Here is a 15,659-nt window from a genome sequence, read left to right as displayed (position 1 = left end):
ACAAAGATGCATTTGAATAGGCAAGAATAAAAAATTAGCAATATTTTTTCGAATCCTCCTGTTGTTGAATATTGTAACTTTAAAATTAAATAATACACGCCACTTGTCACTTTGCCAAGTTTTTTGGAATTAAACAAAGTAACACACACAAAATTTAATACCAGTTTTATGAAATAAATGCAGTAATGAAAAAATATATTATAAATTAGATATATTTATACATACATTAAAAAGTTCGAGTTAATTTTCATTAATTTCATCGCAATATAATTTTTCATGAATAACAATTAACTTAAATAAGTTTTGGGACAAGGTAGATGTTATTATATAATAAAAGGTGACTAATTACATCTGTAAAATGAAACATATACAGAAGGAAGTGTTTTGTATAATTGAATTCAGCGTTGTACAACGATCACAAAAATTGGCACTGTCCTAGCGTGAGAATTAAGATGCTGCTTATAGTCAGTAGAAGACAAAGATATCTGCCCGTGATCGGTACTCTGAAAAGTCTGGCGCACATCTTCAATGACGATGTGTACAGAAGTATAGTGTCAAGATCCTCGCCCGGTGTGCATTGATAAACGAATGGTCGTATGCGCACTTCGTGTCCGATACTTTGAATCATGGAGCATGCAGTAGTCAAACGAGCTGCCTATCAAAAAACGAGGCAATCAGTTTTAACCTGTTTTTGTTTCCTTTTTAACGTTTGCTTCACACATGGCCCATTGCCTCGTAATACGCACATGATGCACAAAAATATATTTAAGCTTCAATTGTACATTTCGATCGATATATGTTGAATACTTTTTAACACGGATTACACCAAATTTTAAAAACTTTTAAAAATACAACATAAAAATTATAATTAATTGTGCTTCATTGACGAACGTACTTGAATGAAAGGAGCTATCGATATTAAAATCCATAGTATCACGTTTACTATTCCAATCCACGTGACAGGATTATTTTGCGCGTCGCTATTATCATATTGAAGCAACCAAATCGCTCCTGCGGTGGCCCATGACAAATTTACAACTGTATAGATACATACAGCTGGACCCAATTCATCATTGAAATATTTTAACAGTTTCTTAAATTCACAGATTTCCTACAATGTACAAGAACATATAAACGGTTTTGGTTTCCTTTAATAGGAAAAAAAAAAATAGAGAAATGCATAAAAGATGTTTTACAAACCCTCATCCAATCGATAACAGGTGATGTATGATGAAGCAATTTCCCACGAAGAAAGTACAGATGTGCCAGTAGAAGTTGCCCTTGTAAGCAGTAACTGGTTATAATTGTTCCTTGAACCATATCGTGCCACAATGTGCATACGATTAAAAATACTTTCAATGTTATTTTTACTTGATATGGACTGTGTAAAAAATAAATTTGAAAGAAGTGCTAAATAATGTAATGCATATAATAAAAATAGATTTCTTGAATTATAGACCTGAACACACCAATTTTGTGATAAAAGCAATACGAATTAATTACTATGCAAAATCAAAAATAAACTTAAATTGGCTGAAACTTATGTTAAGAAATTTACCTTTTTTCTAGCCATTGAAACATGATGCTTTCTCTGGCCATCAAAACATTTACTGTAATTAATGCCATAATTATCCATACAACGCTCAATGCTATAAATAACCACAATATTTGTACAAGTTTTCTTTGGTTTCCTCGATTCACAGGATTTGATGAGAGAAGAAATGCTCTCTCCATTAAATTTTGTAGTTGCTCATTTTCTTTAACACGGAACAGATACACAGTGTATAAATATGCTACTAAATGCAATATACTGGGTACAAAGTAGCTAAATACAATATTTCCAAAGCAAATTTTTTCTTGCATATGTTCCTCATTTGTGTTTGGTACAATCTGAAGTTCCACCGGTAATGTCTTATAGCAAAATCCTCTGTCTCTTCTGAGAAGATAATTGTATATAGTACGTATTCCAATTAGGTTTCATTTATATAAAAATTGCGTTATGGGCACAACAGATGATAATCATACCTAAAGCATGCCATGTATTGTAAAACATATCCAATGCACATAAATATTGTGACTTGAAAAGTATGAAAATTTACAAGAATACAATAACAAGAGTAACGATCAGAATCATCACTGCTCATAGGTCTCAATCCCATTACTCCTAATAACCTGAGATATGGCCTTAATATCTTATGTTTGCAATAATGAAGAACTGCAGATGTACTAAGCATTTCGAAATCTGGCATTTCAGTGATTTCACCTACCTATTCTTAAGAAAATTATATTTACTGACTTTGTAATTGGTTGTGCCAAGAAGTCATTCAAAATTATATCTTACTTCTGTACTTTGCATTTGTAAGTCTGATAATCCAGATGGTGTAAATTCTTGTTGTTGTGTTGTTTCTTCATGATTTGGTCGAGGAGGATCTTTTCCATTTTTTGATTCATTATTGGAACTGACCTGTAAAAAGTAACATCAACATTGTTATGTAAATATGTTATTGGTGTTGTTTCTTTAGACTTTGTACAATGGTAAACAACATAAAGAATATATATTATAACAACTATTTAACGTAATTACATTATTATTAATATAATTTTTACAATCCATTTTATAAAGAAGAAAAAAGAATTTATGAAACACAAAACCTTAGGCTTTGAAATTAATTTGAATATAATCGACAGACCTTCAAAGTCAAAACAAAACCGTGATTGGCTCGAGCAAAATTATCACCTTGAATCTCTATTCAAATACAAATAACAGCTGAACATTTCCAAGATTGAAATTCGATACTAACACACTTATACAACAAAAAGAAGTTGCATTACTGTAGATTGTAATGCGATACGTGATTAAGAAAGTGAAGATTAGATGCAATAATGGAAGACTCACCAATGTCATTTTTCGCGACAGACGAGTGCAATGCTTTTGAACTTGAAAAGAAAACATTTGTATCGGCACCTCTTGTGATTCACCCTAACGTATGAATTTAATTATATCAGTCTTTTGAGATGACACTTCACCTCTGTCAAGATATACATATGCATCGCGTCGAAACAAATTACTTTACTCGTGCCACAAGCAGTAACTTCTAGTACAGGATATTGGGAAAGAGGAGGTCACCGTTCCCTATACTAACGTAACGAAAAGAACGTATAAAAGTATTATTTACTTTACAAAACAAAATTGTTTACTATTTAAAAAGAAAATCAATGTACAACAATAAATATTAACGTTTCTTTCTGTACAGGTTTCCTGCTGGTCTCAGAAGATGTTTATAATCCTTCCCGTGCCTTTTTACTTGTAATTTTGCGCGGCCAGATTGTTTTTTCTGCGAATAAATATATGATATTACATTTATATATAAGAAATAAAAAAGTTTTGTTAATGGACTATATAGTGTGTGAAATGCATAACCATTCGTTAAAAGAGTACCTTTCCAATGATAAAAGTCATTTCTCTATTACCACGTAAACCAGAAACTGTAACATTATGAGCCTCTTGATTTTTTAGTCTGTCTCCCAAACTAGCCCTTAAAAATAGAAGAATAATTTTAAAGTAATTCAGTCTTGTGTCATTGTTATTTTTTCTCCTATTAATATAAACATACTTATTTTGCTTTTTGGCTATCGGCTTTGCATCCTTGAATTCCACGTGGTCCTTGATTTCAAAAAGCCGAGAATGATTTTCTAAATTCTGATCGTTACTTTTTACGCTTTCATCTTCCTCCTCGTCTTGTTTTCCAATTTTTTTAATCAATCGATATTGCCTTTTTACTTCTTTCACCCATGGTTTTTCATCGTCTGAACTACTATCGTCATGAATAAAACTTTCATCGGAACTATTGTCTGAAAATATGAGCTTTGCCATTGAAATAGTTTATCATGAGATTATATAAAAGTATAATAATTATACAGATCGAAAACCTTGGTTTTCTTCGTTGTCACGATCAATCTCCATTTTCTGTCGGGACTCTTCTTCAGCTATTCTAAGTTTCAACTTCCGTGCTTTGCTTTTGTCAAGCTGAGAAATAACAGGATTTAACAACGAATACTCTTCCGAATTTTTGTCCACTTGAAAATCTGGATTACTGAACAGTGCTTTGAAACGATCGTCTTTAAGAAGATTGGAAGCGCTCTTTTTCTTTTTCTTTATATTCGTTTCATCGTCCATTAATTTAAATGCAAGTTCTTTATTTACACTCGGTAGTTTTTGAATCTATAAGTACATACAAGTATGAATGAAAAATATTACATATTATGTCCTATAAAATGAATGACTAAAGTATAATAGTACCTGTACTCTGCTGCCACAGGTTTCTTGTATTTTTTGTTGAATTCTTTTTTTCTTATAAACTTCAAATTCGAAAGGTTTCATCACATCTCTAGCTTTTCTATATAATCGAATATCCATAAAATACCCATGCATGTAAGCTCGAAGAAGTTTAGTGCCTTTTAAATGTGACAGACCTAGTTCATCCAATTCTTTCTCAGTGACAAATTTGTAATCGTCGTAAATTGTCTCATAATTTAATTCCTCTAGTTCTTCTGTTAGATTGTCCAAGAAACTGCACCAATAAGGAGCTGGTCCAAGGCTGGGAATGTAATAGGTTTGCATTTTTGTATTTTCATTAGCGATTACGAACATTCCAGTATTTGGAATAATGCACATATCGTTAAAATCATTTTGAGCTTCTATCGACGTGTACAATTTACCCTAGAATACACAATTATTATGAAACTATTTCGAAATTTTAGTTAGTTTTGTTTGTTTCTATTCTACTTACATTATTTCTGTCCCATATTTTCACAATAGAACTATCCATAGAATAAATCATATCCATTTTCTGATGAAACTCTATATTCTTAATTGGTAATCCGTACATATGGTCCTTTATCAAAAAGGGTTTGCTGGAACGAATGTCATATAATAGTATCTGTCCAGTTGACGTACCCACACCAAACGTCAAGCCTCCTTGAAACTTTAAACTAGTAATCGCCGGAACTGTTTCTAATCTATACAGTATCAGAATGGATATTATATTTGTAGAAAAATACAGTGTTTGTTTAAGCATTATGGATTATAATATAGTATCTTACTTATTGTCTTGTCCAACACAGTATAAAGCACAATCTAAAGTACCCACTTTGCTTCTTGTTCGAGGATCCCATGCTTCAATTTTTCCTTCTTGAGTTCCAACAGTGAGAAGATGATGTGATGGATTTATTTCGCATTTATTTATTGACATTGATTCTGTCAAGAATGATTGCAAAAACTGTCCTCTCTCAAGATTTATTCTATAAATCTCATTACTGTAATACAATGTAATCTATTAATGATATGTATCAATTAAATGTTGTCTTAAATAATGGTTACAGTTAAGAGTATCTAAGTAACATACCTATCTCCCACTACAAAAAGATCACACGATGGATAATGATACTTTATATCTCTCCCGAAACGTGGTACTCTGAGCCTATAATATTTACCATGGGCAACGTGAAATTCAATACTTCGATCGCAATGTAAAAATACCAACTGTAACGTAACAGAAAATTTCATTAATTAAATCCGCTATTAAAACAAATAGATATACATAAATATATATATATATATATATATATATACATATACACATGTACCTTACTGTAATCATCCGACAATATATCAAAAGCAACAACCTCTGAATCAAAACATCTTTCAAATTTTAATGATAAATTCTTTACATCAAAACACTTTACACGTGGTTTATATATTCCTGTTGCTAAAATATATTGCCCATCTTTCGAAACATTAATAGAAGTACTAATTCCGGGCATGTCAAAGTCCTGAATAAGTTCAATTCGTCGACGTATGTCTATCAAAAAGTTATAATTATTCATATATTGTTTATGTATGATTGTATTCCGTATATAACGTCACTTACCAACATTTTTTTTTAATAAACTTCGCCGTTTACGTTCCGATAACCACTAACGAAATAAAAGTTATCGATCAAAATGATTAATATCGGAGTGTCGATGAAAAAACATTAATAAATACAACGAATGATACTTTACCTCTGGAAGAGATTTTCCGGCACTTAAATTATAAATTTTCACATCGTTTGGACAAGAAACTTGCATCGTGGCCAAGGATATTTGCAAACTTTAAAATCTGTCATACCTGTCGTTCATATTGTTCGAGAAAGTAAAATCTAAACGAGAAAGCACGTGGAGCGTTGTTTTGGTAAGAAAGGGAGTATATTTCTTGTTTCTATGAAAGGGATCGCCACAACATACTTCGCTCACAATATGAAAATCACTAGACAAAATAATATTCCGATGAAACTTCATCGATTGATTCTTACACGCCTCTTTGTCTTATCGGTGGGAAAGTTTTTAGTTCAGAATGCAAGACACACAGTTTTCTATTTAAACGTTTACATAATCTGCGATTGAGCAAAATTAAGCTCGTTTCAATGTAGAGGAATCATAAAGTCGAGCATTTCAAGATTACGCATACGCCTTAAACGTGAATGATAGTTGGAAGGGTGAAATTACAACTGAAATACTTATATTAAATTGGAAGGAGAAAAGAAAGAAAAATAATTTCTCCGATTATCGACCGCTTCTCGATAGATAGCAACTAAGATACTCGATATCTCGATTATTACGTTCAGGAGTTGGTAGAACTGATCGCTAGTCAATTACCGTCCAACTATCGAGAGTGGGGAGAACGCGATCCTGCGATAGAGGGGGTGTTCGCGGGGCGAAGGGGCCCAAGCGGGGGCCAAGAGGGGCTGCGAATAACCGCGAAGGGATAAGGAGGGGTAAAAGAGAAGTGTGACCGGCGTTCAGCGCATATAGGTAGTCGTGAGAGGAGTCAGTCGGTGACGGGTTGTGTCTCTAGTGCCGTAGTGAACAGTTCGGTCGAGCCGCTTGTGTTAAAAAATGAGCTGGCAGGATTACGTTGACAAGCAGCTGCTCGCGTCTAGGTGTGTTACCAAAGCTGCGATCGCGGGACACGATGGCAACCTCTGGGCGAAGTCTGAAGGCTTCGAAGTGAGTAATCGTTGTATCTCGATCAACTAACGCTTTAGAGGCTTATTATTATTATTACTATTATCATTACTACTACTACTATTACTACTTTAATTTTTAATAATAATAATAATATTATCATCATTATTATTATTATTATTATTATTATTATTATTATTATTATTATTATTATTGTTATTATTGTTATAAGCTGACCGACAAGAGGGAAAGTAAGCGCTGAACACACGTCAAAAAAATCTAATCGCATCATAGCCTTTCGCGTTTCTCGACTTCTCTCCGCCTTCTTTCTTTGTTGATCGCTGCGGTCGGTCGACACCATCGAACGTCTTTCTTCGTTTCTTTGCCGTGACTATATATCTAATACATACGTATATGCATAGATCTATGTATACATATATACATATATATATATATTTATATACACATATATACATATTACATATATATACATACATATTAGAATTTCGTTCATCGGACGATCGACCGAATTCATGGGATCAATGTATCTTTCAATACATTCCTCGATAGTTGAGATCGAAACGAGTTTTATGAACAACGACGAGTACCGGTCGGTTTCATCGTCAAAAATATGGTGCCACGTAGCCATTCGTGCGTCTTACTTTTCCGGAGCAAAAATAATATCCTCGAATCCATCTAAATCGTCAAACCCTTTGGAAAGTTCCGCGTGTTGAACCGGCATGATCGTACCTCGTGCTACCTACGCCGCCGATTAGACCGGAAAGCATACGAAAGACTAAGCCGGCTGAATATATTTTCGACTCGTCACCGACCAATAGGGCGCGACCTTCCCTTTGTCGAAAAATTTCTCGAGGAATATTGTCCACCGCCCGAATGTGTCTGCAGGACCGGCCATCGCAGATTCAACGTGTAAATTGCTTAGCCGGTTAAAAAGAATTTTGCGTAATAAGTAAATGGATTTATTTCTCTCAATATTTTCCAAGAAATCGATTTTATTCGATCAGCCCTGCGCGAGATTGGGTGTGGCGATATTCGCCGCAGAATATTTTGCCTGGTCGAACTTGAACCGTTTTCGACTAAGTTTAACATGGCTGCCTGCCGGGCACGTTGTCGCTGCTGCTCATGGAAATGGTGGCTCCTATTCTTTTCGGTTGAACCGGGTGGGTTCGTAAAATTCATGGTCACGCTCGGTACGCGATACTAGATACTCGATACTTGATACTCGATACTCGATACTCGAAACTCGATATTCGTTAAGACTTTGATGAAAATTACGAATTTCATCGTGACGAAGGATGACTCGTTTCTACAGAAGCGGTTCTCTGCTATCATGAGAATCGCATAAAGCTACTTACGTACAACGTGTAAATTTTTCAATCACCTAGGTTAAACATTTTCACGAGTCTAACGAAAACGTAGATAGTAAAAGCAAATTAAATCTTACTGCGTGTCAATGATTCGGATATCGAAGAAGGTGTCCGAACGTACATAATTGGATAATTTAGCGTATTTGATCAACGAGTAAATTTCGTTTTGTTCCTTTGCTTTCGCCAAACGGTCAACGGTAAGATCGTTTAAAATTGCAAAACCGTCAGTTCCAGAAAGGTTGAGCTCGATCGGTGCGCCATCCGCGTTGCATTTAAAAAGCTGTTGCGAATCCTGTCGGTAAATTCTGAGACCTCGACTCGATGCGTTAACGAAACGAGTGTAGAAACTGTAGGGAAAATCGAATGAGTGGGCGGGTGCGAGATATGAAAGCGAATTTTTCTTTGGTTCGCCATGCTAGGTTTCTTCGATAAAAAATATACAATCGTGATCGTATATTCGATATTTTCTTTAATCGCATATTGTTTTAGTTTCTCACTTGCGAAATACGATATCGCAACGTTCGATATAATTTGTCAACCGTGTACGGTGGTGTTAATCCATTCCAAAATCTAAAAATAGCTGCGAAACGCGTTTTAAGCGAACACGATGTTTTTGAGAAAGAACGACGCAAGAGAAACGCGTTCGGTTACGAGGCGGAGCGCTGTTCTTTCTCGGATTCGACGAAAGCTTTTATGCGGACGGTGAAACGCAGAGATAAAGGTCGCCAGCTGCAGAGCATGGCCTCGCGCGCACACTTTCCGGTTACGAATGCCAAAATGGCGATGCCGGCCGGCCGGCAACCTCCCACAGTGCCGTGACTCGAATCATAAAGAGGGTGCCCCGGTGCCCGGTCGAGTCATCGGAATCTTTTTTCACTTTGTTTCGTGCTTTAATATTCCTTTATAATATTTTAGTTTCCGAGTCGTGCAACAAGAATATAAAGTTAAAAAAAAAACGGCACCTTTTGACACAATTTTTTTTTCCGATGAAGTCACGTCGAGCGATCGTGTCGAATCGTTCTTTGCATCGTTGTACCTTTACAATCGCGACGTTCGTTCGAGATTTCGAAAAAGAGAGGACCCCGGTGTCACGTACGTTGTTTTTTTTCCGTCCTTTTTAGCGCGACGCAATATATTTTGCATCGGGGATCACTTTAACGCCATTCTTGAGAATATTGGTATCGAACTAAATTCGAAACGGTATTGTTTTCGAAACGGAAGACGAGTCTTATTTTAACACACGGTCGATCGTTCATGAAAAGACGAAGGATCAGCTGGACTACGGCCTGATTAGTAGCATACGTATCAGTCAGTCAATCAGTCAGTCAAAGCTCTATATTCTCCGTAAAGTACTTCAATTTGCTGTTAATGTAAATTCTCGTCGGTTTGCTAGTTCGTACTTGAAATTAGCGAGTCACGGTTTCTACGTGACCTTGGGATCGCGTTAAATTGCCGTTAAAGGTGTTCTTTGCTCTTTCGTCTATGTAATGATATGTTTTCGAGTCATGTATACCGAATACTCGATCGGTATACGAGGTCGGCAACGTACCGTTATCATCGGCGTTCTTCAACGATCCTTGTACATTACCGAGCGTCAAACAATCTGGGTATAGGTATTTCGGTTCGTTAAAGCGACATAATACGATACAATCTAACTCGATTCGATCTAATAGGAGATAATTTAACGCGACCTTGAACCACGATAAATGTATCTGTTTGCAACCGTTTAACGCACGTGATTCTTCCCGTTGCTCTTCCTTATCGATAATACTTCCATATACTAGGTTCTAGGGTTATTTTGCACATTCATGTAGAAGGTTAAGGAACGAGTAATTGTTTTTTTTTTCGATAGAAGGAACTACGAAGAGAAGATTCGTTGTACACGGTTAGAAAAACTTCGAATAGGAGGAATCTCGACTCGCTAGTAATTCCCTCTCGAGAGCAAAGACTCTTGGTCTTTTTCTGGCCGTCCTTCGTTTGACCGCTACACACCGTAGAAAGGAGGTCACGTTAGAGCTATCCGTGCGAGGATTCGCATTGTACGAGATCTGTACGATCCTCACGGTCGGCAAGATCGTAATTTTCTTTCGTCACTCTGTCCTATCGATAATTTTAAGGGTCGACGTTCGCGATCGATTCACCGATACAAAAATAATGCACGAAATAGACGAGGGCAATTTGTACACGTCATCGATAAACGAACGATGAGTCAAGTGCGCGCGCGAGATCGCGCTTTAAGGACTTTTGCGTGACCGTCTTCTCTTATTTTTCTTCGCAAATTCCGGAGAAAGTAACAAAATGCGCTTGGATTTTTGTCTTCAATTTTACGCGTTAAATCAGGAAACGTTAGAACCGCGATATATTCGTACTTTTATCTAGCTTTGATAAACAAAAAAATAGCACTACGGATACACGATGTTCGTGTATACGCGAATTATACAGACGGGAAGATCTGTTGAGCAAAACAAACAGAGTTATCGTATTAGAAAGCTTTTCCGTGACTCGCAATAATAATACCGATCATCGTGTAATCTATCGTTACTAAGGGGATAATAAAACCACATTGAAGACAACGTGCATTTTTTTTGCACAGAACCAGTATTTATCTCTATCCTCGTATCGGTAAGCGTTTGAAAAATTGGCGATAAAGTGCGTGAGCGGCGTAATCGTAAACGTGTGAAAAATGTCGCGATCGAATCGTTCTCGGTTATCGTCGCGATATATTCGTACGAGTGTATCATTTCGTTCATATCGTTCCGAAGGCGGAAATTCACGAATAAAGAGAACAAAGACGATCGTTAATGTTCAACCACTTTCACGTCGCGTATTTCCTTCTCGCTGATGCGAAGGCGTGCGTCGACCGGGTTTCTTTGGTAACCGAACGAACTCCGTGTCTCGTTTCGTCCGAACGGGAACGTGAACGCACGCTGGGGGGCGCAATCGTCGAAATCGATCGCGAAGATTGGAAGTCGTTCACCGGATAGAACGGGCCCGAGAAAAAATTGGTCGCGCGTTTCTGCGAATAGAGAGCGCGTCGGTCGGTCGGTCGGTCTGACGGGCGGGCGGGCGGGCAGGCAGGCGCGTACTCGGATGTTTGCCGGTTCACGGTCTAGTAATTGTTTTCCCTTTCTGTTCGTTGTCTTTGCGCGAAAGCGAACGCGTGTCACGTGTCGTTTGTGTGCGCAGGTAAGTAAAGAGGAGCTGGCGAAATTGGTCCAGGGATTCGAGGAACAGGATATTCTGACGTCGTCGGGCGTCACCTTGGCCGGCAACAGGTACATTTACCTGTCGGGCACGGATCGAGTGATAAGGGCAAAACTCGGCAAGGTCGGCGTCCACTGCATGAAGACGACGCAAGCCGTAGTCGTCTCCCTCTACGAAGACCCCATACAGCCACAGCAAGCCGCGTCGGTCGTTGAAAAACTCGGCGACTACCTCGTGTCCTGCGGCTATTAGGTTGGTATACCGCTACGCATATACATACACTTGGCTATGCGCTCAAAATCGTCCACCATCTTTGTCGTTGCTTTGCTCGCAAAACCGTGATACACGATCGGAATTTTTTGCGGTAGACGACGGAACTAACCCTCGCAATACCAGCGGTTTAGGTGATGACGGGAGAGGCCACGTCTGGGTTCAAACTGACCCGTCATTTCATCTTTCTCACGCATATATTTCGAACAAAAATTCCATTATTTTATCGTACTTTCTTAATTTTCACGGAAAGTTGTACCGTCGGTATAATTGAACGATGGAAAAGTTTCTCTGAGTCCGAAAATACCTAGGTGTGGTACGGCGAGGGTTAATCATTCGTGGGCCGACAACTTCGGTCTAGTAAGTATTTCAACATAGCAAAGTTTGTTTTAATTTTTCATTGACCGTTTCACGCGCCGGAGAATCCAATTTTTGTCAATTTTTCGAGTATTTATCTCGGTACGTGTTATTCCGATACAGGTTCGATACCATCGTTTGATTTGAGAATTGTCCATCGCGTTGCATTCGCGGAAATCTTTAATACAGTTTGCGTTCTCATTTGCAAATCGATTCCATTAAGTAGGCGAAGTGAATATCCTGAATAATGCGACGTGTGTATATCTATATATACAATGAACTATGGTTCGTACTTGGTTTATTTGTGCGGGCATGAATAAAAAAGTATCATCGCTGTCGCGCATATGTGACGTTGGTTTCTCAGGAGAATTGGCGCGTCACACACGTGTGACGCATGATAGCGAACCTGTAAATATGCATAATACAAGTAAGGAGAATACCTCTTACCGACAGTCAGCCTGTCTATCGAATTTCAGGATTCTCTTATCTTAAGTACGCGTGGTCTATTAGTCTTCCGCATTTTTCGTTAGTTAATCATCCCGTCCATACATTTTCGTCGCATTATTTAATCGCATTTTTAGTCGCAAAGAAGACGAAATAAAGTAACTCGCGATGAAAAATAGAAATTATCGACTTTTTTTTTTATCGCAACCGAGAAAAATATTTACGCGAAAAAATAAATATTGTATTCGAATAATCGATATGAAGTTTTACGCGTAATCGAAAGCACGAATTATGAACCAGGAAACAAAATTTTGTCTTGTTCTAATGCAAACGAGGAACAATTGGAATTGATATTATAGAATGTATTTAAACGATCGGTGACTAGACCGAGATTTAGTACAATCGATTCTATCTACAGTAGACTTGGAAAATTGTAAAGGAAATTCTACGAAGCTTCGAGTTTATATGAAATTAAATGAAATTAACGTTTTAATTTCTGAAGCAAACATTGACTGAACAATATTTTTTTTACGCAAAAGTTTTACCGCACGATTGTAACGCAGATGAAATATTTTTGCATTGATTACGAATGCGTGTTATTCGTATTTAGAATATTTTATGTAATTTTATAATACGTAAGTTAACGTGGTGGACGATTTTCAGTGTACAGATGTCGATTGCGCGTATCGTGCACGATGACGCAAAATTTCAAAACGAAAGAGTGGTATGTTCGTTCGAAATAGGATTTTTGGCGGCTGAACCAACGCGATCGAAGCAACGAACAGAGTTTCGGCTTAAGAAACAAATATAAAGAATCGACAAATTTTAAATGTAAACTTCCATTACAGTCGAACTGGTTACACACTGTAAAAAGCCAAGTGTAAAAAGATTTGAAAAATGTAAGTTGAACGTCCATTATGACCAAGTTGGTCGTGCATGGTATACGATGATTAAATCTGAATCATCAGTCATCGTATGAAAGAACATAACTTAGTAACGGTATCGCCAATTACACCTATTTAGAAACGTATGTTGCAAGGTTAACGTTACACTCGTTCGTTACAGTTATATTATTTTCTTTACTATCGGTGTTACTTTCCTCGTCGTAATTCTTTTCTTTTCTATGATAAAGATCTCGTATATTTCCAGGCTGGAGCGCTGTTACGGTAATTTTGCTCGTTGATCGTGGAAGTTTTCGAATTCATGTATTTCATTTTCGCGGTACAATGTTCGAGCACAGGAAATTTCTCAGTGGAAGAACGCAAAGTATGAAACTTCGTTTCGTAATTTTCCTCGTGTTTCTTGGCTGTGAAAAATTCCTATTTTACGTTTCGTTTCGAGATCTTCGGTGGCTATAAATCCGCGGTACGATTTTCTTGTTACGATCGGTTTCTTCGTTCACCTCGCGATCGACGTCGATCGACTTCCTCGCGCGAATTTCGAAGCCGCGTGTAGCGCGTCGAGCGATTCAAGTCGAAAAGACGTCGTCGTCTCGCGCCTACGAAGCGTCGCGTACGAATGAATCACTCCGCGCATAATTTCAGTCGACCGCATTGGCCCGATATATCGGCCCGTCGCGATGACTAATCGCGCGCGGCGATACGTTCGCGCGTCGCGAATCGCGAATCGGGAACAAATGTTTATCTTCGGTAGCGTTCGCGACAAGAGAACAACGCGCGGAAACGTGTCTTTTTTAAAAGCCACCGAGACACTCTTTTGTATTTTTTTTAGAACACGCTGTCGCGTTTTAATGGTTCTTCTCTTTCTCTCCCCCTCCCCCCTCCCCCTCCACCCCACTTCTTCCTTTCGACCTGTCTATCTATCTTTCTTTTTTTTCTTTCTTTATCTCTCCCCATTGCGTTAAGACGATCGATCGATCGATCGATCGATCGCACGACGATACTAACGCGGGACGTGTTCCGGTTTTTCTGTTTCAGTAACCTCTGGGACCCAACACAAATATCTAATATTAATACTAAACGATACGATCGATTATTTTACTGAACAGCGAATGGAATGCGTCATGCCGCACGAGTCGCGCCGGAACTGCCGCAAGCTTGCCGCGCGACACTCGATGAGAAGCAACAATAATAATAACAACCATCACCACACAGCCAACAGCTATCATACTCCAGTCGTCGTTCTCTCCTCTTCGATTTGACGCGACATTCGGGAACAAACGCGCGCGCGATCTCTGACAGTTGTAATACGCACACACGAACCACACCGATACATGCGTACAGAGCCATACACACACACACACACGAACACGTACACACGTACACTCGCACGCACGCACAGCGCCGATAGATTTGGTAAACGGCCGAAAAACACGATATTGTACGTAACAGCGATCGATGAACCGGATATAACGTTCGTTTCTTTGTTTACGCTTCTTCTTCTTTTTCGTTTGCGCGTTCCACGAGCGAGATGGTATCGGCAACAACAACAATATCATCGAGAACAAGAATTACAATTCAAAGACGATTCGATTACGACTTTCCAGTCGCGAGTAAGCGCAGTCACGTGTACGCGCGCAAGCAGATACACTCGCTTAACACGAGCACACGTGGACTAACACACATACACAGATACCGATACATACATACATACACGCACACAAACATACACACACGAGCGTGCGATACACGAATCGCTCGTACGATGCGCGAAACGACGTAAGAAGAATATATATATATATACGCGTAACGCGTAATAACAACAGCAACAATAACAGGGAAAAACGATGCACGTCGTTCTTTTTCGCGCGAACGAGCGGGGGCGAGCGTCGGTTCGTCGACGGAGGGACAACAAACAAACAAACAAATACACACAAGCATGCATTAAACATAAGAAATAACGATAATAAGTAATAGTAAACTATTGCGTTAGGTTTACAGTCTTTTTTTGTAGAGAACGAAAGGTTGCGAGAGATAGGATGGGTGAAAGACAGCGAGCGCCAGAAATAGCGAGAATCGAGAGAAAAAATGG

The 15,659-nt window shown here is 38.2% G+C and overlaps 3 protein-coding genes across 7 annotated transcripts; 1 reads left to right on the top strand and 2 right to left on the bottom strand.

The window, feature by feature from the left end:
* Positions 1–190: 190 nt before the first annotated feature.
* Positions 191–3,099, bottom strand: LOC143147007 (uncharacterized). Its single transcript, XM_076311817.1, has 7 exons — positions 2,897–3,099; positions 2,342–2,464; positions 2,026–2,267; positions 1,559–1,936; positions 1,201–1,381; positions 896–1,111; positions 191–655 (listed from the first exon to the last, which is right to left on the bottom strand). The coding sequence occupies exons 1-7, from the start codon at positions 2,951–2,953 to the stop codon at positions 416–418; spliced, it is 1,437 nt and encodes a 478-aa protein (XP_076167932.1). The 5' UTR covers positions 2,954–3,099; the 3' UTR covers positions 191–415.
* Positions 2,964–6,584, bottom strand: LOC143146997 (nucleolar protein 10-like). 5 transcript variants are annotated; one of them, XM_076311797.1, is made up of 12 exons: positions 6,064–6,584; positions 5,931–5,976; positions 5,647–5,861; positions 5,406–5,542; positions 5,104–5,316; positions 4,791–5,019; positions 4,301–4,720; positions 3,931–4,222; positions 3,615–3,852; positions 3,440–3,536; positions 3,239–3,335; positions 2,964–3,133 (listed from the first exon to the last, which is right to left on the bottom strand). In XM_076311797.1, the coding sequence occupies exons 1-12, from the start codon at positions 6,127–6,129 to the stop codon at positions 3,096–3,098; spliced, it is 2,088 nt and encodes a 695-aa protein (XP_076167912.1). In that variant the 5' UTR covers positions 6,130–6,584; the 3' UTR covers positions 2,964–3,095. The 5 variants fall into 5 exon arrangements, with proteins under 5 accessions (XP_076167912.1, XP_076167916.1, XP_076167915.1 ...); XM_076311799.1 differs by having other exon boundaries at positions 3,033–3,138; XM_076311801.1 differs by lacking the exon at positions 5,647–5,861.
* Positions 6,585–6,854: 270 nt separating this feature from the next.
* Chic (profilin chickadee) lies at positions 6,855–14,745 on the top strand. Its single transcript, XM_076311816.1, has 3 exons — positions 6,855–7,047; positions 11,580–11,849; positions 14,606–14,745. Exons 1-2 carry the CDS (start codon positions 6,937–6,939, stop codon positions 11,847–11,849), a joined length of 381 nt encoding a protein of 126 aa, XP_076167931.1. The 5' UTR covers positions 6,855–6,936; the 3' UTR covers positions 14,606–14,745.
* The last annotated feature ends 914 nt before the right edge of the window (positions 14,746–15,659 follow it).

Source organism: Ptiloglossa arizonensis, chromosome 5, assembly GCF_051014685.1.
Source record: "Ptiloglossa arizonensis isolate GNS036 chromosome 5, iyPtiAriz1_principal, whole genome shotgun sequence".
NCBI classification, from domain to species: domain Eukaryota; kingdom Metazoa; phylum Arthropoda; class Insecta; order Hymenoptera; family Colletidae; genus Ptiloglossa; species Ptiloglossa arizonensis.
Note: the sequence above shows the minus strand (reverse complement) of the source record. Positions and strands in the feature narration are given on the sequence as shown.